The 22,742-nt window shown below is 37.7% G+C and overlaps 4 protein-coding genes across 7 annotated transcripts; 1 reads left to right on the top strand and 3 right to left on the bottom strand.

The window, feature by feature from the left end:
- Positions 1 to 202: 202 nt before the first annotated feature.
- On the top strand, positions 203 to 12,761 carry LOC100747559 (orexin receptor type 1-like). 3 transcript variants are annotated; one of them, XM_024366819.2, is made up of 11 exons: positions 203 to 1,058; positions 1,393 to 1,488; positions 1,603 to 3,399; positions 4,698 to 5,036; positions 6,782 to 6,924; positions 7,468 to 7,640; positions 8,138 to 8,342; positions 8,529 to 8,632; positions 9,111 to 9,234; positions 9,518 to 9,687; positions 11,147 to 12,761. In XM_024366819.2, the coding sequence occupies exons 3-11, from the start codon at positions 3,347 to 3,349 to the stop codon at positions 11,507 to 11,509; spliced, it is 1,674 nt and encodes a 557-aa protein (XP_024222587.1). In that variant the 5' UTR covers positions 203 to 1,058; positions 1,393 to 1,488; positions 1,603 to 3,346; the 3' UTR covers positions 11,510 to 12,761. The 3 variants fall into 3 exon arrangements, with proteins under 3 accessions (XP_024222587.1, XP_024222588.1, XP_024222589.1); XM_024366820.2 differs by lacking the exons at positions 203 to 1,058; positions 1,393 to 1,488 and having other exon boundaries at positions 2,117 to 3,279; XM_024366821.2 differs by lacking the exons at positions 203 to 1,058; positions 1,393 to 1,488 and having other exon boundaries at positions 2,117 to 2,976.
- A 355-nt stretch (positions 12,762 to 13,116) lies between these two features.
- Positions 13,117 to 17,994, bottom strand: LOC100747681 (extracellular signal-regulated kinase 2). 2 transcript variants are annotated; one of them, XM_024366817.2, is made up of 12 exons: positions 17,615 to 17,994; positions 16,908 to 17,127; positions 16,677 to 16,807; positions 16,433 to 16,608; positions 16,228 to 16,367; positions 15,958 to 16,150; positions 15,751 to 15,891; positions 15,496 to 15,674; positions 15,276 to 15,410; positions 15,035 to 15,189; positions 14,898 to 14,924; positions 14,568 to 14,702 (listed from the first exon to the last, which is right to left on the bottom strand). In XM_024366817.2, the coding sequence occupies exons 1-11, from the start codon at positions 17,702 to 17,704 to the stop codon at positions 14,898 to 14,900; spliced, it is 1,587 nt and encodes a 528-aa protein (XP_024222585.1). In that variant the 5' UTR covers positions 17,705 to 17,994; the 3' UTR covers positions 14,568 to 14,702. The 2 variants fall into 2 exon arrangements, with proteins under 2 accessions (XP_003488644.1, XP_024222585.1); XM_003488596.4 differs by lacking the exon at positions 14,898 to 14,924 and having other exon boundaries at positions 13,117 to 14,702; positions 17,615 to 17,704.
- Positions 17,995 to 18,045: 51 nt separating this feature from the next.
- On the bottom strand, positions 18,046 to 19,748 carry LOC100747804 (death-associated protein 1). The gene is made up of 3 exons (XM_003488597.4): positions 19,560 to 19,748; positions 19,301 to 19,400; positions 18,046 to 18,909 (listed from the first exon to the last, which is right to left on the bottom strand). The coding sequence occupies exons 1-3, from the start codon at positions 19,606 to 19,608 to the stop codon at positions 18,750 to 18,752; spliced, it is 309 nt and encodes a 102-aa protein (XP_003488645.1). The 5' UTR covers positions 19,609 to 19,748; the 3' UTR covers positions 18,046 to 18,749.
- Positions 19,749 to 19,906: 158 nt separating this feature from the next.
- Positions 19,907 to 21,237, bottom strand: LOC100747925 (proteasome subunit beta type-5). The gene is made up of 5 exons (XM_003488598.4): positions 21,024 to 21,237; positions 20,754 to 20,910; positions 20,470 to 20,682; positions 20,151 to 20,384; positions 19,907 to 20,091 (listed from the first exon to the last, which is right to left on the bottom strand). Exons 1-5 carry the CDS (start codon positions 21,165 to 21,167, stop codon positions 19,991 to 19,993), a joined length of 849 nt encoding a protein of 282 aa, XP_003488646.1. The 5' UTR covers positions 21,168 to 21,237; the 3' UTR covers positions 19,907 to 19,990.
- Positions 21,238 to 22,742: the final 1,505 nt, after the last annotated feature.

Genomic DNA, 22,742 nt, shown 5'->3' on the forward strand with positions numbered 1-22,742 from the left:
TGTTTCGTGGGATAATATATTTCGTCACGGATACTTCTGTCAATACGCAAATTCTAATATTCGTTTGCATTTTGTTCTTATTGAGGAAAGGTTTCGTCATATCTGTAATATGGTGCCATTTTCTAAAGGTAATTTTATTTTTCTCATTTCTTTCTTAAACATGCAATGTTAAACTTTAGTCGTTTATTTATTTGCGAGCGTTTTATGTATCAGCTGCAGTCGATCCGTTTGCTTTAATCTATTTTCCCTCGTTCGTGGTGCGTGGCTAAGAATCTTGGCACTCTACGAAATCCATATTTTATTATGTTTTATAGGAGATATTTTGATTATCATCATCGACGTTTGTTTTTTTTTCGAATCTGCACGCTTGCTCTTCCGTACAGATCTTGCTGCAGGCAGCAATATCTAGGACACATGTTCGCTATGAAATCGAAGATTTCGCTGGTAGATACGCAATTCCAATCATTGTCCTAATAACAGGAAAGATTCAGATCTCTATCGACAAGTCAATACTGTCTCGAGCGACATGAATGATTTGTTTACACAAATTTTGATCGTACCCCTTCTTTATGTTCGAGGAAAGAGGGGATCGAATAATTATTTTCATTCATTTTTTCCGCTGTTAGCAGATGACAAGTTAATAGTAACCGACCGATCGATCGATCGAACAGTTCGACCTCCGACAAATATGGTGGCTTCATTGCTCTCTCGCGAATGCGACCGAAATGTCAAATTCTGTATATGCGATTCAATTATTGCTTTGGATCATGGCTATGTCTTTCAACTTGTTATCAAGGATTTATTCATTGAAAGTGCACAAATTATCGGTTTACTGGAAGATCAGGGAATTAATGCTAGCGACTGATTGCGCGTGGAAGCTTATATTGATTATCACTATGTGTCATATGACAGCGAATCCGGTACATTCTCGTGAGAAGTAAAGTTTTGTCGAGATATATGTACACCTATATAACTGGCTATTTGTTTAGGCGAATCGTGTCAGTCAGCTTATTTTCTCTCCGTACTCTTCCGTTTCTATGAAACGCGTGTTTCTGCAGGTAAGCTGAATTCTAGCGAAATCGTTTGAATATTTCAACTCAAAGCAGAAACGCTGTATTCTCTTCGAGCAACTATAACAAACGAGAGTTGCAGACATTTTTAGTCCAATAACATAGCAACACAACCTCGCGACCTTTCTTCATTCTTGTAGTTTTTATCTAGTCCTATAGCATCTCTTTCTTCTCTCGAATAATTAATTACATCAAATTAATAGCGCGCTTCTACTTTGTTGTCACAGGTTATACGCTCTTAACGAGGCGATACTCATCTTCCGTTCATTTTATCTACTTTTGGTGCCTTATATTGATTTTTCTAACGTGCGTATAATTACAGGAAAGCGCCGAGGCAGCGGCATATTTCCAATAGCGGAAAGTTCGTATTGTAGCTATTGCTGGCATTATAAGTGTCGATCTTCCTCTTTTATTTTCGGTAAGTTTTGGCGAACAGACTTGCAGTTCGTGGATTAACACATGTAAATTGCCTTGAAAGAGAGCGGAGCAGTGGGAGTACTTCAGCGAATGATTTCGATTTCCATTCTTACAGATATTCTCAGGAGTGACGATCTATTTCAACATCCTTACTCGAAATGTGCCGCGGATGTCTCTACGATACTCTTATCGCCCGTCAAAGAAGCGAGAGAAGCATAAAATACATGCATGTAGCATAAATGAAATGGTGGTAGAAAAACAAGCATGAAATAGGTAACATAAGAAAGGAACATTAATTTCGTGCGCTAATCTATCTATTGATCTCAAATGACACTAAATGTCAATAGATGCGATCGGTTTGCCGTAACAGAATACACGTGAAATTTGCCTCATCTTTTGTCAGTAAATTCACTGGTTGCTTAACAATGTCGAAACAATCCTCCCATCGATATATTCGACGTGGAGTCAACCATTCGATCGTTCAATAGTTCAATAGTTCGTATCCTTCTTCCATGGAGGTTAGGGATCAGTGGCTAAAGATGAAAAGTGTATCAGATGCAAATTTTAAACGATTTGTGACAATTTGTAACCTGTTGAGGGCCATCGTATCATTTTAATAAATTAATTCTGTCATTTACAAGAATAAAAAACGGCTGAGTTTTATAAATTCTATAGCAGATAGATAAAAATAATATCTCTTTTTATTACCGCATAGATCAAATAAAAAAGATGTTCTAGGTTAGCATCGTCGTTCTTAAAAATACCTTTTGGCTTTAACTTGACAATAATTTTATCATAACTATCTCTTTTTAAACAGAGTTTAAGAGATAAATTTATTCGTTCGAGGTGAAATTCTGTACAACTCGGTCAAAGGAAGACCAACTCGTTCATCGCGACAGCAAGTTAAATTTTCCATTCGATTGATAGAACACGATAAATGACAATTTGGAAGTTGACTGGAAATGAGTAAAAAATGGATAGAAAAAAATTCAACGATACTTTTTGCAGTATGGGATAAAGTCTCTACCGAAACCCTATATTTGTCTCGAAACGAACGTACTCGAATAAAATGGTATGTAAAAAAAGTTAGAAAAAGAATAATTGTTCGAGGAACGGAAGTAACGGAGGAAGAAACTTTTGCAACGCTTTTTAACAGCCTTCCTCGATGGACGATAACGTCACCACACGATAACGACGAAACTCGTCTGTCAAGTGTTATGGATTGAGGGATCAAGTCGGATCGACATTTTTTCAGATCCCATAGGTGGAGAATAACAAGGTACACAGGAAGCAGAGGATACGAAGAGGATGAGAGAAGATGAACGTAACGCAGGCGCGTTTAAAGGAACTCGTGCGCGAGTGGTGTTCACGTCTGTAACGCTTTCAAGAACTCCGGCGGGAGCTGCGATTCTTCCTTTCAGTTTACCGTGGTCCCGCTTCCGAAACTTATGTCGTGTATTATTCTCGCCGGGTAGAAGGTAGTTCGATCGTAAGTTTCGATTGTGCGCTTCGTCGAAAATAGATACGGAACGATAAAACCGACGTATAAACGAGTTAAGAGTTAACCGAGGAAGGAATTCGGAACATAAGGGTTAAGAATAGTGGAGATAAAAAGTTTACGGCCCGCTAATGGTTGTGGTTTAATCTTCTCGCCTATTGATTATAATGGATGGTAAAAACAATTGATAGAATTCGCGGAATATCGTTGATTAGAAAATGTTAAAAAGGATAGTCTATCTGATACGTATAAGCAAGTGACTCTGCAAAGCTGCATTTACTTACATTTGAAAAAGTAAATATTTAAAGCGAACATGGTGGAATTTTGTAAAGTATACGTGTAATTTAAACAGATACACTCAATGTCTCGCTCAATGCAAACCTTTTGCCGGTTTAAGTGGACGTCTCGTAACGTGTAAGAATTATTCATACGTATACTTCTTTCGGTAAATACTCGCGCCATGGCTATTTGTACAAACGACGAGATTTATAAATATCCGAATGCAGTTATTTAACTTGTTTTATTTCGGGAAAATTTAGTGCAATTTTCAATCTTTAGCACGCTTCGTGTCGCGTTTTGTATATAGATTAGTCGATACGGGTTTTATCACATGCACAAAAATACCACCCTCGATCATCGCATCCCGCTTTTCATTTGCATATATAACATTCAGAAATATTTATAAAATACAGCCATTCTGTATCGCGATTACTTCCCTGAAATTTATTTACCCTTATCCTCACGTCGTCGTTAGTTGAATTACGAATACGAAATTGCTCGTATATCTCAGACGCGTATAGGTATATATTACACACGATATATTTATAGAAAAACGTGCGATCACTATACAGGGCAATCCTGTTAATGACAGTTTGATTCCTACGAAAAAAAGGAAGACTCAATGGAAACGAGAAAACAAAGAGCTACATTTCACGCACTTATTCTCAACTTGGAATTCATCCTACGATCAAATTATTCGGCTATGTATAGTCCATTCTCTCGAATCTAGACTTCGCGAGGAGAATAAATTGACCAGAAGCTATTTGATAATTGAGAACGTTGACAGCCTCGTTGTATTTTCACAGTTAGATAGATAACGAAATTGATGTTAACAATCCTCTCATACCATTATGTGATTGATCGACAGGTATACTTTTGAGAAAATGGCAAAGATAATGATACGTTGGTTCGTGCCGCGTTCACTCGCGCACCCTGTTTCCTCGTCGTAAATTGACAGCATAAACGTACTTAAATTAACTTTCTAAATATCCGCGAAATCTCGCATGCGTCTCCCGCGATTGTTCTACATGCGACAGACGGATCGATCCTTTTCGACTTGCCGCGAAATATATCCACAACGTAGAAGTTTCGATTCTAAATTCGTCAAAATACACAAGTATTTTGCATTGCTCTGACGAAGCAAGAATCGATGGATCGAATAAGCGATCAAACGGAATAACGAAATAACAGAAACGAGGGCAGGGGATGAGCTATAGTCGCAGGCGGTTCTCGTACAACAAATTTCCTCGTTAATTATTTGTGTAACAGATACAGTTCCCCTTGTAATCGCGTAATTCAGATTACGCGATCTAGCCGTAACACGAACATATGCCGAGTTGAAACAGATCCTCAAATTATAATTACACGATTGATCGTGACAGTTTTCTCTGTCCGAGGTAAATGGTTGTTGATATTCTCTATGCCCATTGAAGCCAGAAATCACTTTCGCTCGCGTTCCATTGCACGCACAAGATCATACGTGAGAGCTTGATATTGGATTATAAAAACGAGGAAATCATGTCGACGAATGTATACAACGACTCAAGGATATCTTCACCAGAGTTTAATAGCTCGTACAATGGGACGATGGTGTCTTCGAACGAAAGCTTCGGAATGGACATCACCGGGGATATACTTTGGTACTTTTACGACAAGTTTCACAGTGAAACTAATTACTTGTTGATCATCCTCTATATTCCTGTGATGGCACTCGCAATAACGGCCAACGTTCTCGTGATTGCGGTCGTTTTCAAATACCACTACATGCGTAGGTACGTATATATGGTTTTTTATTCGTAAAAGATTTGTTTGCTTTACATTCGATCAGAAACATTTATTTAATCGTTTATTTCCTTGTTAGCTTGGTTCAACATTAATTGTTTATGTACAGACATTGCAAACAGTATATTTAGAACAAATTCAAACTGGATACAAATTAAGCGCCGTGCAATTCAAAACCCCTTTGAGAAAAGTGTGTGTTACAGTGAGTAACTCCGAAGTAATTTAAACTTTGCCAGGATCATTGTGAAACGCTATCGAAGTCGAATGAAGGAAGATTTAACTAAATTAAGCAACGACGACTCGATCGAAATAGCCTGAAATAATAGACTGTTGATTAGAGAGGTTGCTACCTCGTCACCTTGTCGATCTACAATTAGGATATTGCTTTCGAGACAACAGGGTCAACTTTGATCGAGTTAATTATAATTTCGGCCGAGGCTCGTTATAGGGTCAAGCAAATTAGTCTTTAAACACAAAGGTAGATGCAACGTGCTGTTATTTTTTGTAATCTTTCGACAGCTATGGAATTACCTCTAAAAGTAAGAGAAGTTCCCAGAAGAAACGTTAGATCGTCATTCTCTATTATTTAATATAAACACATCTTCTTGACCCAGTTCCTCTGAAAGGAACAAGACGCGAACGTCTTCAAGAGGGAAGCTAAGTCTACATTGACATCCAATTGTTCGCAGAGACGTGTCTCAACCAATAGCTATCTGTCTTTCTGCGGATTTTTCACGAAAGACAGGTAGCGATTAGCTGCGACGTCTTTATACGTCTGTGCACAATTGTGTACAATTAATTAAATAATACACAGATTATTCATAAACTACAGATGTATGATCGAAGATGCAGATCGGACACGTAATGAATACCAATAGCGTGTAGATGCGTCGTGAGAATGTAAACAGGTAATATGCATGCATCGCGTTGACAAACAATTGAATGTAAATTGAATTCTCTAATAGATATATGTCAACTCCGATATGAAAGGGTTACGTGTTACGGGAGGTTGCGGTTTGCGAACGATGAATTAATAAAATATTTCGCTGGACACGGGGTTTTGGCAAGTATATCGAATCGAGAGTTCGTCTGCATCGCGTTAATAGTCGCGATAGCCGGTAGAATGTACCTTGAACATTCTTGAGCGCGTAGACGAAGAAACACGTAGGCATGTGTGCTCACTTCCGACAGCGGCCAAGCGTCGTGCAAATAAGCGATCGGTTCGCACTCACGATGCGTGAACGAACGTCATGGATATCTCGGTTTATTTGTGAAATAAAAATTATTGCTCTCTCTCTTCGTTATCAAAAGCAGGGATTAGGTTGCCGGTGAACGTGGATACGAATTTTGATATTAACCAATAATGCTTACGTCTTTCAAGGATAACAATAAGCGAAGGGTACACGTTACTAGAAACTCTCCAGGTGGTCGGACGTTCGGTATGCGAGCAGTTACGTTGAGAATTATTTATTTTTTGCTCGAGATTCGTCATAGATCGCGATGACGAGTAGACGAAGAATGGCGGTAAGCCAGTGTTCCGTAGAATTCGAAAAGCTTATTGTGTTTACGGAAAACTCGAAAGTTAATGAAAGTGATTCGTACGTTTCATTGAACCATCGAGTTTTATAATGGTCTTAAGATTGACAATGTCAATTTCGCTTATATGGCGTTCAACCAATGATGGATTTTAGATGGACAAGATTTAACATTCAGAATATTTTTTCTTTATTTTCAGCGTGACTAATTATTTCGTGGTCAACTTGTCAGTGGCGGACCTTTTGGTGACTACTATTTGCATGCCTGTGGCTGTCAGTCAAGCAATCTCTATAGTATGGATCCACGGCGAAATAATGTGCAAACTTTCCTCTTACCTTCAGGGTAATTTCAACGATCTGTCTATACTACAATCGCGTTTTGCTTTACATATTTTAATTCGAATCTCGCTATCGTTACTCGCTTAAATCAACGAAATGTTTTTCCACGAACATCATATGGTGTGATATTTTTGGAGATATACTTTGTTCCAACTTGTTTTCTCGCACTAATGCAAGATTGCACAAAAAGGTGCAAACCAAGCCTGAAAAGATACTATAGCCACAAATTGTCGCGATAGAACGCATCTTCCTAAGCATACTTCGTCCTACACTGGTTCATACGTAAAAGATTTTATGGTTTGTGCGCGTGTTAGTGCAATGCATACGTATATTCACATTTGCTGAGGTCCAATGTTTTCTCGAGCGATATGCCACCCCTTGGTGGATACAGTTTTAATTTCTCTCTCTATCCATCGCGACCTTCTCGCCCACGTTCAACCGAGATTCTGTCCGACCGAACAAAGACTAAGTGTCTTATTAGAAGCGACCGAGTCTATTGCGGTCGCCGATGGTGATTGAAAACGATGATGACGACTCTATCTCGTAGGTGTTGCAGTCGCTGCTTCGGTTTTTACCATCAGCGCGATGAGCATCGACAGATACTTGGCGATAAGGAGTCCTATGGCATTTCGACGAGTGTTTAATCGAAGAAGCACGGTTCTCGTAATCGTGGCTCTTTGGTTGGTCGCTCTAATCATCTTTGCTCCTGTTCTCAGAGCGGTTAGTATTACATCTAACAATAATCTAATATCCGATAAGAATTACTCGTAAATATTCCAACGATAAAAGATGCTCGGAAAATTTTGTATTTATTTGTTAAAGCTGTGAATATTAATTTTTACTATGGTTATTGAAATTAAGTGAACTAATAACTGCTCTCAGGTATTTCTATTGCCAATGTTTGTCATCTCTTGTTATTCTATGAACAAATTATATTTTACGATCTTACTTCGAAAGAACGATTTTTCGATCGAATCCAACAGCCGTTCATTTTCTTCTTTGAACACAGTTGTTTCTGATTACTACCTTTGCAGAGATTATTTCCAAGAATCGACTAAGAATAAGCTACGCTTTGCGTATTAAAAAAGGTTCTGGGTAAAAAACTGAAAGAAGTTCTTCCGAAGCAAAAGGAGCTTCGGTGTGAATAAATCTTATCCAGAAGATTTCCGTTTCCAAAAACAGTTTAACAGATGAATGGCGCCCGATCTTCTTTCCAGATGACCCTCCACAGTCCGAGTATGGAACTTAGTAACATATCTTTCCACGGATCCTGGACAATGACGAGGAATTTTTCACAGAATACCTCTCGTGTCTCTCATCTACCACCTGTTTTCTACATTTGTTCCGAAGATTTTAAGCCTCTGGGCATTCAGGCGCCTCTTTTCGGTGCTGTGTGCTTTGTGCTGGTTTATGCGATTCCAGGTAAGACCACATGATTAATAACGAACTTAGCCTGAACATACATTTCCATCCCATTCCCCTTTCCACTTAGAAAGGGAAAGACAAAATGGTCTTATTATCGCTCTGAAAAGGCAGCAATCACTTTGCCCACGCTTACTTTCTTCAACCTTTATGGTTTTCCTTTGTTTGGTTGTTTTTATTCCTCAGGTTTCGTCGTAATATTATCTTACTCCATGATGGGTCGAACACTGTGCGCCCGAAAACCACCTTTCGACTGTGATAGCGTGGAAGGAAGCGCCAGTTCGCAACAGGTTAGTTCGAAAATCACGTAGGCGATAATACCTAATTTTATGACCATGAATTTGTCGTTTAGGAGCAAATCATCTAACAACACACAGAAGCGGCATTATAGCAAGGCTGACACAGACTTTGCACGCACTTAATTCGATTATATCCGGTCGATCGATAATATGGCACTCTCGTATCTAACTTTGCTTCGTTAAAAAGCCCATTCGTTGGTAATGTAATATAGAGATAACCAGAATTCGACGAAATTTTCGACTCGAGATTATAATATTCCATTATAGTTAGTTTTATCACTGTGCATATGATTTTCACGCATCTAAATTTCTCATTCTGACGCTATAAAATTTCATTTCCACTTTGTTTGGTCTGTCGAAACGGTTGTCTGTCCGCCTTTGTACTCTTCTCGTCGATGATTAGATGATGAATCGATGTTGATCTAAATCTAGCCGCGTTTACGACCGTACAACTGCATTCTGTTCGCAGAGTTTCAGGCTGGTACGTGAGAGAAGGCGAATTGCTTGGATATTGCTTCTTTTGGCGGTGTTCTTTGCTCTGTGTTGGTTACCATATAACGTCTTAATGCTACTGATAGATCTGGGCGCAGTTGGTGAGTGATCGTTCATTGATGAAAGCGCAGCAATCGTCATACACCTTTAAATTGAATAGTCTAGCATTACCGAAACGTATAAAACGTCCACGAGCTTGTCAATAATACGACACTATCACTCGTGTCTCTTTTAACGATGGGAGAAATAATAGATAACAGTCGATCGTTGCTAACTTTAACGAGCTTCCAGCTTTCTATCGAATTACTCATTACTTTCTCACTCATTCCCAATAACCGCCAAACTTTGACGACATGTATCTAAAGCCTCGAAATTGTTCCATAGGGGGAAAGACAACGAGAGATGCTCTTTCCTATTGCCTGTTTCTGGGACACGCGAATAGCGCATTGAATCCTGTCGTATACTGTGTTATGACTCGTAATTTTCGGCGGAGTATATCGGAGATTCTTTGCTGTGGAACCCATGGGTTCACTCGTCGGAAACTCCGTCACAGGGTAAGTATCAGTAGTGTTCGCCTTTGTGTCGAATATCTACGGGTTTAACAATTTAAAGAAGCCCTTTTGATATCGTCGACACGGAAGTGGCAAGAGAATTTTTCCAATATACCAAAGCGATTCTCTTTGCCTGCTTTATCCTTTCCTTTGCCTTATCCCTTACACGATCGTAAATCAACTTTGTTCTTTCAAGAGAAAAATTCATTCAACCATATTGATCATTTTAAGTTTAAAGGACGCCACTTACAGGAGGATACATAATTCGATATTATTTGTAACAATCTATAACGCGGACCTATGGTTGATAGTCCGGGGAAATTAAAAATCAAAATCAGTTTCGAGTGTGTTTTTTCTTATGTTGTATTCTTAGCCTTTTGCCGTACAGTTGCAGCAATAAAAACGCGTGCGGATTTGATACTGAATCGTCAGAAAATTTATTCGCAGATTGACGATCCCAAAAGTCCTTTGATATTTTATGACACAGGCTACAATTATAATTCGTCGCACGACGTGAGCGTAAAAAGATTCGCAATAGGATACAGCGAACCTATTACCGTTGTCGTAGTAGTCTTTGAAAGATAAATGGAATTCTCTTTTTTCTCTATCTGCGATTGGAATTTATAAATACAAAGCAACGTGAGTAGCAATTTTCGAAGACGCGTGGGACCGTGATTATCCCAATTTCACCAAACTCCAATATGAATTCTTTACGTAAGCCCGCGGGATTATAGTTGACGCGTGACATATCCTACATAAGCATTTATCCACGCTATTTATGAGAATCGAATTGGCCGGCTTCCATGCAAGGAACGCTAGTGAAGTCGTATTCTTTATTAAGAAAACAAACATCAATCCGATATACATAGTTCGATATCGGAAACTCTGACTAAATCGCACAATATTATTGTTTTCTATATAGTTATTGCAGAGATGAATATTTCACTAATAATATATCTGTTTTAAAAAACACTAAATAATACTACATAATACGAAATTAGATTTCGATTTTATTCGTGTTTGCTATATCGGATTACTGTCGTAGGTTCGCAGAGAGTTTGATACTAACTCTGCAGGCAACCGCGTAATGTCCATAACAGAGTTATTTGAGTGAATTTTCTAACTTTCTATTATACAGGATACAAGCTCATAAACGCAATATTTCGCCAACAATATCTCGTTGCATAACACATATCTTTGATATTATTCCTGTTTATTATCAGAATTCTCGAATTTTATTTCTATGGTTGATCCAAGAAAAGACGTTTAATATTTTTCGATATAAATATCATCTCATTTTATCCATGACAAATCCCTCAGAATCTCTGTGCTGGTATCATAGAATATCGATGAAAAAGTTCGCGACGCGCAAACAAAAGGATAGTCTAAAGGTGGAAGCAATAATAACTGTAAGAGATGTTTGACGTCCTATACCTCCAGTGGTTCTGACGTCCTGTTTCAGAGTGCTCAAGGAACCGCCGTGATCGATGACATGTGTGCAGGGTGTAGTGCTAGTAGCACGATAAGACGCGGATTGCTTCGCAAGCGGAGAATGTTACCTGGATGCAGATGTGGGCTACCGATTAACGGCCATCACGCAGTTTTGGCCCTTCGACGAACGGCCACAACTAGCAGCGGATACGACAGCTACCTTAGCAGACACAGTCCTCATCGACGTTGTTACATGTTACGGAGTCTTCGGGGAAGGCCGCAAATGGGGATGGAACAAGTCCAGGTAAACAAAACTCAAGAGACCTGCTACAAGAAGAACGAAGCCAATCAACCTCAGATAAATATATTCATCACCACGGACGAACAACGTTGAACATAGAAATAAATGATTTCATTTTAAGGACCGATTAGTATTGATTAATTTCTTATAGACGTGTAGAATTTCGGTGTCGTTACGTAAAAATATTTGATGTGCATACATGAAGATGGACAGAAGAGATGCGGTGTCAATTACGATATCTTTCTATAGAATATTCCCTGATCGATTTAGTGATTTTCGGACTCGAGTTCATTGTACCTTTCGTTAACGACCAATATTTATATTGTTAATACGAAGTAAGATAAAGCGGTCAATGATCTTTAATATCTTTTCACGGGGTGATAAGATTAAAGGCTTAGGGCACAAAAGTGACTTAAGGTTTGATTTCCTAAAACGAAAACTTTTCTACCACGATCTGCATTCCATCTACCGAGCATTGCGACAAATAATAAACGAGAAAAGAGTACATACGGTAGTTAACGGGGAACCAAGCAAAAGGGTAAGTTCGTTAATTGAGACTGAGTGGAGGAGACAAATAGGGCTGGGCTGTCGAGGGAAAATGTTGAAACAGTGACAAGTAATCGTATTTTCCGCGTAATTTATTGCTTGTCGTTCACACTCGTTCAACTTTGACTGAAACAATCTTCTGTAGGAAGGATGGTAAAAAGGTTATGCATAACAGGGCCGCAACTATAACGAGAGTGAATGAACATAAACGGTTTGCAAATATTTGTGTACGTTGAGCAAACACGTTCGTTATATGGGCTGACGTTGACGTTATTATCCGGCTCAATTAAATTCGAGTTGAATTGACCTCTTTAAAAATAGGCACGAAAATATGACACTGTTTAAAGATGAATGCCAATGGCTCGCGAGATATCTATAAGAATTTTTGGAATTTTTTCCGATAAGAAATCTCGAAATTGAACGAATTGTATTTCGGTTAGGTTAGATTGTTTATTGATCTAGGTTAGATTCTATTGGGGCATCAAATTCTGGGTAACCTTCTGTAATTTATTCCGATTTAATATGTGTATTCCACAGATGTAATTTCGACGCATTTCGTTCAAACATTTCGAGGGATTAAATAAGGGATGACATAAATAGTCGAGACAAGGAATTTCTCTCCTACTCACGGAAATTCTCGAAGTGTTGGACGTGAGGTTTGATCGAATAAAGATAGGGATGTTGATGTGATAAAGGGTGCGTGTATGTACGTATATGTTGATGCTTACGGTATGAATATCCGCCCACGTTTTGTAATAAATCATGTATAGTATACTTGAAAACAATATTTTGAAATTTCTTGTACAAATATTTATTTTCTCCTAAGGCCTAGCGCGACAAACGACGATACAAGTAACGAAAGAAAGACATAGTCAATTTTTGTCATACATTTGTCATGAACAGATTCGATTCATGTCCTGGTAAATCTGGGATAAAGAAGGGGAAATAACATTTCTATTAGTAATACCTTCGTCGTTCGAAAGAGGAAACAACGTGACACCGGCAACGAGAACCAGAATTGCTTCGCGAGATGAAAAATGAAAATACGAAGTCGTCTCGTACTTCGACGCAAAAGAACGCTCTGATTGAGACACGAGGCAATCTTTTCGCGATGCTTTTGATCAGAATACCGGTAGAAAAGCGAACGAGTCACATTGCTTTAATAAAAATTTATTCCACGACAGGTAATACATACGAATTGGACATTATCACATAGCCGCATAAAAGTATCACAAAAAAGTATATTACAAAGGAATAAACGTTGGACGCGAAGAAGAAAGGATAGTATGCTCACCTTTCGCAGGGGGCAAGTGCTGATATCATGAAAAATGATATCACTACACCATTTTGGCCCCAACAATTGGCTTTATGTACTACGTACTTATATATTTGTTCAATAATAAATTCTTGATTATTCTTTAAATTCCAACTCGAGAATCATAAAATCTCTAGAGGGTGACTGTACTCACTCCTTTTATTATTAAATGCAATTTTACGTTGAATTAATATTTCGAATTGAATAAATTGGATACGTTCATCCGATTTTTTATCTTAGAACTATAAAATGATCATATATCGCAAGATTCTTCTTACCTAAGAACTTAAAGTATCGTTTGCCTCAAGATGATTATTTCTTTGCTATTTATGATTGCATTTATGATGGCTTCGTTTGTATCGAGGCTCCGGCAGTTTGTTCTCGTAAGAACTCAAATTATCCATTGTGAGATAGGTTGTTTTACTTTTATGTTTTCATTAGCTTCTCGTAAAAATTTACGTAGGAACGTTAATTTGCCTATACAGGGATTGTAGCTTCTGAAAAGAAGAACGCTTCAGTACCAACTTTCATTTTCAATTTCTTGCGTTTAACTCTTTTCTTTGATATTTATTTTATTCGTTATTTCGTGAAAAAATTCACAAGTCTTTGATATGATTCCAAGAATGGATAAATTTTACTTCGATTTAGCTAGATCGAAAAAAATATTCAAAAAAACTATTTACGAGGGGGGGGGGAGATTATACAAAAATATCTGCTATAAATATTGGCGAATTGCGAGTGTTCTTTTTTTCGGAAGCTGCTACCGGCAATATTTTACCATCTTATAGTCCCATTTCGTAGATCTTTGTACATAGATGCGGTTATTATACCGTGACTTTGGCTATAATTATCTAAAAAAGGCGAGTTCTTCTTCTTTTCATTATTCGTACTTCCATCGGCGACATGTTTCAACTGTGTCCCTACGACGTGGCACCCATTCGGAGCCGCGTTCCTCGATCGATTGTTACCACTCGTAAGATAATTAGTAGACTGATGCAGTTTCTCGATATTGTTAGCGTTACTTCGAAGGATCCGATAATCCGTATTGGTTTTTGTTCGACAGGGGCGCGACGGGGATTGCTCTTCCACTCGTAATGGTACCGTTTGATTCAGATAGTTTCGGATAGCTAGATTCTTCACGGTGGGATAACACGAATTGTACAAAGATTCGGAGCTACTGGCATTCTTGTTATTACTGCTGCTGGATCTAAGGTAATAAGAAGTCGCGTTATCGGGCGTTCTCGCGAAGTATTTCGTCTGAAGCGTCTTAAGATTGTCGTGATCGAACGTAGTCTTCTGCCGATCTTCTTCCCGCCAATTCGCATCTGACGTGGGTCGGCTCGTCGTACGAATCTGTTTGCAATTTCTTCGCAGTTTGTCACGGTTACCAGTTACTATTTGATTTGGTCTTCTTCCAGGTGCACACTGAAATTGTCGAATTTGCATCGACACAAATTAGATTTGTGAAATTATACTGTAAAATTCCTACGGAGAAAACGTCGCTGTATAAATAAATTGCGTGTGAGAAGAGTCGTTCGATTCAGTCTTGAATGGAAAAAAGAGCTACGTCATTTCTGTGCAAGAAGCATGAGTTGTGACACGTATAAGTGATTACAGTACCTAAATGAATCCCACGCGACACGTAGCCTGTAACGACAGAATCGTCGGTTTACTTTTTAGCGAGAAACGCGAGGCGTTATAGAGGACAAGGAGGTCGAAAGTAATAGTTAAAGAAATAGTTCAGTTTATTTTCTTACCACCATTGGTTGGTCCGATTGTATAGAACGCTGAGATTTGGATAATTGTCGGTGTTGTTGATTGAGATATAAGCAACTTTTGGTCGTGCTTGGAGTCAAGTTATTCAAACTACCATTTACAAAATTGTGTGTGTATTGGGTTGCTACGCTTTTAGCTGGCGGATATTAAAGCGAAAAGAGAATTAGATTTATTAGCACATCCACGACACTGGCTTATTAAAACCACGATGTTTATTCTTACCAGTTGGTCGAACATTCTTTGTGTTTTGCGTCTGCGACTCGACAGACACACATATCGATCTCGTTTTCGTAATTCTTTCACCACTATCAATTTGCGAATGCCGTGTTGCCTTTCTACTTGGTAGTTGCGTACGCACTGAGTACAACATACAATAAGTTTATCTCACTTATTTTCGTTAATGTATCTTATTTCTTATAAAATAAACTATCAATTTTATTACCTTCTAAATAGGAAGGTTCGTACGTGTCGCTCCTACCTCTCTCCTTACGTAAATCTTGATACGAGTGTGTAAGATTTTTACGAACAGTCGCGTCACCTTGACCAATGACTGGGTTACTACTACTACTAACTGTTTCCTTCCTGATGTGCTCCGATAATCGTCTGATTCTGGACTTAGACCTGTTCTCAGTTAATTAACGTGTCAATTTTAGGCTATAATAACAATCGTTTGCCACATCAAAATTTATCAACCCACATATTCTTATGTTTGCGATGTTTTTCATCCATCATCGAATAAAGCTTATTCCTGTATTCGTCGACAGAGAGCTGTACATCGTCTCTAAGTAGCGGTACCACGTTCGAGCCTCTTTCTGGTTCGTTGCTTCTTCTATGAAAACTGTACAAAAAACAACATCCGTAACGAAAGATTCGTTTCTTATCTTTTGTTAAAAAATCAATGTACTCGGCCACATAAGGGTGCTCCAAAGCCTCCACGGCTGTCAGTCTGTGATTTGGATTGAAGACTATCAGATTGCTAATGAGATCCAATGCCTTTTCCGGCACCTCTGGTAGTAAATCCTTCAATGAACGTCTTGGTGCATTTGGTGTCTTCTCTAACAAATTAGTACCGTATCCGGCGCTGACCGAAACCAGATCTAAAGAAGTCACCAAGACAAATCGGTCATTCCCTTTCTTCCAATTCTGACCTTGCGAAGGTGTCGAAGAGGATTACCTTCCCTGGTAGGTGGCGGGAGAGTGGCCATTATTCTCTCCACCTGATTTATCGTCGATGAACCAGGAAACAATGGTTTTCCAAGAAGCATTTCGCCAAGAATACATCCCAACGACCACATATCGATACCCTTCGTGTACCTATATTACGTCGACAGCCAGCGAATTTATGTGAACGTATATATTTGTACGAAGCAATAAAATACCTTTTTGAAGCAACGAGTATCTCCGGTGCCCGGTACCAGCGAGTTGCCACGTAATCTGTAAGCGTTGGATCACTGGCGGTTTCACCATCTCCTTCCCCTATTTGAGTGACCGATCGTGCCAATCCAAAATCAGCGATTTTGCAGTGACAGTGAGCATTTAGTAGAACGTTTGATGGCTGGAACAAATATAAACGTGGCAGTCATTCCGATGGGAAGGAGAATCAATTCGCGTAGACCATCTCACCTTCAAGTCTCTGTGTATCACGTTCCCCGAATGAATGTATTTGATCGCCTTAAACAGCTGATACATGATGAACACCTTGTGGAGGTCCTTCAGGATCTTGCCCTTCTTAATCACGTTGTGGAGATCGGTTTCTGGGGAAACGGGCCGAAACGGGTTTCAGGCCAAAAGTCTGAGAATCGCCGCGGCACGTGACCTTCGTTCGAATTCTTCTTCGGACCGGGTAAAACTCACCCATGTACTCGAACACGAGATAAATGTCCCGATCGTTGTTCGCCTTGTGAAGACCGATCAGTCGTATGATGTTGTCGTGATTGGCGAACGATAGTAGGAACATTATCTCACGGAATGTGCGCTGCGCATCCGTCTGGTTTCTGAAGGCGTCGAAGATCTTCTTCACCGCTACCGTTTCCTTGTTTTTCTTGTCTATCGCCTTCCATACGATGCCGTAAGCCTATCGAGGAATTCGTCAAAAAATGTTTGATTGTATATATTTTTATCTTTCGATACATTTTATTACGATTTGTTTTGAAATAGCATGCACGATAGTTATTCTTAGATTCGATATTCGTTTTTATGATAACGATTATTAACGGGGCACGAGTATCGATTACTTCTGATTATACTTTTCCACGATGGACGTACCACGACAACTGCTATTTAATAATTGTACATACGTGCGTATATACGCTACAATATGTGCATCAGTTTTTTTTTAATAAAAAAAATTTGTTCTTTTTATCGCATAAAAAGTATCACGTTTTACATTATCTCTTATGGACTTTTTAGAAAATTGCTTTTTTTTTATGCAATTGAAAAATATTTAAAGAATAACGTTAGAATAAGAAAAAAAGTACAGAATATCTGATGTACTGTAACAGTTTTAAATTCTTGAGAAATAAACAATTTGTGAAAATAACAAAATGAACGAAAAAAATTACCCCCTTGCCGAGACGTCGAACGATGTCATAATGTTTGCTGACGTGTGCATCGATCTCCAAAACCTTCTCGCTGGTATTTTTTGACGACATTGCGACTAAAGGTGGACACGATAAAACTTCACAAACTGATATGTCGATCCGAAGGATTGAGGATGTACGAAAATTTTCAGACGGAAACGGCGTTCAAGGACCGTAACGAATTCACATCTTTACACATCAGGAAGGAAGCTCTACTTGAACAGTTTTTTCATTCGAGCTTTGACACATCAATGTGGCTATGTTTGTAGAATTCATGCCAGTTACTATGACGACAATATTCAATGCTACTCATGGTTACCAACGACATCGCGTGACTACTTGCCCGATGCACGTATACGGCCGTAAAGCCAAGAGGAAAAGAAAATAATTCAAATGTTTAATTTAATTTTTACGTTTCAAAACGTATATTTTTTTTCTTCAAGTCTCATACAAACTGTGGCCAATGTTGTGGGTCTTGTTTGACATTTATATGCTTCAAAGTTACAATAAGTAGAATAGTTCTTTTTCACAGTGAAAAACTAAATAATATGTACATATGTAGGTACAATTAATTAACGAAATTTTTATAATGCTTATGATAGATCGAAAATGAAAATGCACAAATTTAAAAATAAAAATGCATAATTGTTTGAAGTATTACACAATCTGAACTACAAACTGGTCCCGAAAACGGTTACAAATAGTTTATCATGTAACTTGAGATAAGAGCGTGCTATCGTGTAACAATCTAATCTAAGAATTGCGTTTCAATAAGTGTTATTTCAGAAAACGAAGTAAATCATCTGCCTAAATGCCGATACAGGAATCTTGCGGCGTCATATTAAAGATAAATTCTTTTCTTCTTAATAACAGTAATAAACTCTCGTACTTTGTTTCATATTGCATGAAACCAAAGGTTCTTGGGTTAAGGACTATATGCTTAGGAGATTTTAAGCGCATAAAGTCCTAATAGCCCAAAGAAACTTTTAAGTACACACATATATAGATATTTATCATTTATATTTTTTCTTTTTTTTTTTGTTTTAATTTAATGGATAAGTATGTAGGCTAATGCTCCTCTTGATAGCCACCAGTTGGTATACAATATGCGCATCGTTCATTTCCTTGGCTGATGGATAATAATTGGACGTGAAGAATGAGCTGGCCGTGCATCATGAGTTGGAACAGGCTTTTCATGGAAGAGTTGCACAGCTTCTGGAGGAAAATCTGCATTTCCTTTTGCAGGAACTCCACTGATCATGAGAGTTTTTGGTGGACTAAAACACAATCAATATATATATATTTTATTAATCATATAATTACTAAATTGTTATTATAACAGATAATATTATATTTTTAGTTGTTTTTACTTCAATACAGAAACAATTCCCCCTTTTATATATATTCATATTGTTCGTATCATATTATCTTAATGCGTAATACGGATGATGACGCAAGTAAGCAGATATTGCACATCAGGCGTATATTGTTGACTATAGACAATGGTTGTTTCAGAGGTCAATCGTGTTTTTATCGGTACAGTTTATTTACCAAATGATCAAATGGATGACAACCGTATTTATGTACTACTTTTCATTTATTCACATTATTGAAATATGAAATTATTGTTAGCGTAGATTTAAAGATAAAGATATTTAATTTGCTTACCTACTCGATGTTTTACTTTCGTCCACGTCTTTAATTGGTTTTATTTCCCGATCTTCTTTCGGTGTTTTATGCTGGGTGATCCTCATTCCGCCTGCTTTTACTGAAACAAAGATATAAAACGTAAATTTTGATTAAGAGAGAGTTAAAAGAGCAGATGGCCTTGAAATATCCAGACAGGTGCATATAACGTCATTTGGCTTAGTTGTGTAAACATGTTAACCTTCTCCATTTCAAGAGAAATTGCGATTTATTTCGTTACCTGCAGGAGGATGTCCACCCTTGAGTTTATACTCTTTTGGACTTGACATTTATGCGACTTTAATTAAAACACTAAAATATAACTAAAGCACTTATTTTTCTTTCTATGGAATAACACGTCTTGTGGCACTACGACACCAATCACACTGATTCGATGGCGGTTGGCGCTGTAATATGTGGGAGATAGCAGTGGGGATGTAGCTTCAAGACACGTCCTTTTCGTCTTATCTTTTATTCTTGTTTTGAATGTTGTTCGTAATTTCTTTGCAATATTGGAAAATGACATTCGTAACGATTAAATTACATGTTTACGACGAATAAATATCTATTAAAGTGTAGAATCACGAGTAAAATAGATACAAAAATTTTGTATCTCAAAGTAAATTTTATTAAAGAAAACATTTCACAGAATACAATAAGCTATAAATGCTATTAATTAAGTCCTCCTTGTTTCTGATCTTGGTACATGTAGTGAAGGTCTTTACAATCTTCATCAGAAATATGCACCCAACCAGTTGGCTTCATGTGATACACTGTAAAAGATTCACATTGTAACATATCGTCAAATTTTTCTTTCTTTACGATTACATACCTCTTACTATACCACCAGAGTAAGCATCTCTATGAGTGGCATGGTAAATTGATCTTCTGCCAAGTTCATAAGCCTCTTCGTCGGTCAAGTCCCAGCGATAGCCAGAATCTAGTGCACCAAATGCATAAATAGAACCTGATCCTACACTGAAAACCTTTCCTGGTGTACGAGCACCTTCTGAATCAACATAGTACAAGCTAGGTCCTCTTTTGTCCCATCCAGCAAGCATCATACCTGACATCATTGATAAATATTTTGTTAATTTCATTAAACAAATCTATTGTGGATGTTATTGACCTTGAAGGAGATAAAAGCCCACCTATACTTAATCCCATTCCTTTGTAATTATATATCATATTTGATAGAAGTTTGCTAGCAGCAGCAATGGAAATACGTTCTCTATTCCGTAATTCATATGTACGACATTGTTTTGCTAGGACTCTATCCCAATAAACACAATCCGCAGCACCACCAGCTAAAGTTCCAAGGAGATAATCGTTGATTTCAACGATCTTCTTCATGGTGGATGAACCTATAGAAAAAGAAGATATAATATTTTTTTTTTGACAATATAACATTCAATACATATGCATTTTGTTTTACCAATAAATTGGCCTCCTGTTGCTCGTGAGTCAACAGCAAGAACAATTCCACCTCTATACTGAAAACCCAATGTAGTAGTTCCATGATCAAATTTAATCTTCAAATGTTTCCCTGCTTCGTCGGTTCCTTCTGCAAGTTGTGCCAATTTTTCTGCTGGCTATTCATATCAAGAAAGAGATTTTAGAAACGGTGAAATTACATGATGTAGCAAATTTAAATTGTAGAATGGTTATGTAGGAAACCAACAGCGGATTTGAATAATTTACTTACATTTATATATGGCGGTACTGCTAGTTGTACATTGTTGATAAAATTTCCACTATATTTCTCAACTTGTCGCGAATAGTTATCTTCTTCGCGCGAGACATTAAAGTCAACAAACGAATTCAGACCGCAAACTTCAGCAAGCGCCATTTTTACAACAGGCTCTAATGTCGAATGCTTGTCATCTTGTTAATACAACTGTTCAATGATAGAGAGCGCATTTGGTGTTTTGGCGCCATATTCTTACGCGGTATTACCGCGTAAATTTTAACCGCGCAACAGTGTCGTTCTTTCGTGCTCGTTGTGTTTTAGTATCAAAATAAGTGTTTTCTTCTCAACATTTAATAATATATGCCTAGAAGAATACTTAAATAGTGATAAAACAAAAGTACAATATCAATTTTACAGAAAATGTAAGTAAAAGTATAAAAGCAGTTCTTGATGAAATATCATTAACCTGTAACGACCAGATAGTCAATGGTATGAACCAATTCGTAAGTTATAGTCCATATTTGATTTGTTTATTTAGAATTGTATGGAAAAAGATTATATACATAAAGCTCTAGTATATGATACCACAGATACTTGTCTATGATAACATGTACTCCTATCATTCATGCTACCATACTGAATCGATAATAATAATAATAATATAGTGAAACGTAACTAGTAAGACATGGTAACTTAGACGTGGTAAGGGGTTAGGTCAACTGATCCCAAGGTGTGGAATACTAAAAAGCATTGAATGTCTATTCTGCACCTTGTCTGTGGTATTATAACATGCTATAACTATTAAAAAATAAAATAATTATTATAGAAAATTTGATAAAAACGGGGAAATATCTACATCTGTATTATTTCTTATTTTTTTATGATGGGCTAGTGAAGTAAAAAATATATACGATTGAAAATTTTCATATATATGTATATTTGTATTTTTAGCATATCCACGTACTTATCGACTATTGCCAATACAGTAAAATTCATTGCTATATATTCTTTCAGACAATCCCGATTGGTGGCGCTAGGAGTATATGAACGTGCGACGCAGAGGGTCGTTAATTTGAATCCATTTTCCTAAATAAATGAAAGAAATATTGGAATCCGAGTAAGTCGAACTGAATCAATTTAATAATAATGTTGTATATTTTATTAACGCAGATACGTGTACCATGAATACTATAAACTACACTTCTGTTTGCGCATAACTATCAACGTTCTAAGGCTATTCTATAAACGTTATATTTATTTCTCTTGTATTTCTTTCGTACTCATGGAGAGACTCCTATAATGCAGGACTGATTTATTGCTACGAAACGATTATCTGTATCAATAACGATAACGAGTTTCCCGAAAAAAAGGAACCTTCGAACTTTTCGTTGAAGTAAAACACGGTCCGAGCGGCGACTTGACATATCGTTCCACGTGGAGGCGTACTCCACGGTCCATGTATCGCGTGATTTATAACATTAAGATAATCAAAAGCGAGGGCACGTCACACTTCGATACCATGGAGTACAAAATATGTTGGTGTTTCGGTAAAACGTTGTTAAATATCGCGTATTATTTTGCTCGTGGGGTCAGCGATATGACGTAGTCGTGATGAAGACAGGGTCACGTGTAAGGGGGTAAGGCACTTTACCGTGTTCACTGATTGGTCTGTGTCGTGATCGCACCACCCATGTAGTCGACGTATTACTATGTGTTACAATACGAAATATGATA

Source organism: Bombus impatiens, unplaced genomic scaffold, assembly GCF_000188095.3.
Source record: "Bombus impatiens unplaced genomic scaffold, BIMP_2.2 scf_0248, whole genome shotgun sequence".
In the NCBI taxonomy this organism is placed as follows: Eukaryota; Metazoa; Arthropoda; class Insecta; order Hymenoptera; family Apidae; genus Bombus; species Bombus impatiens.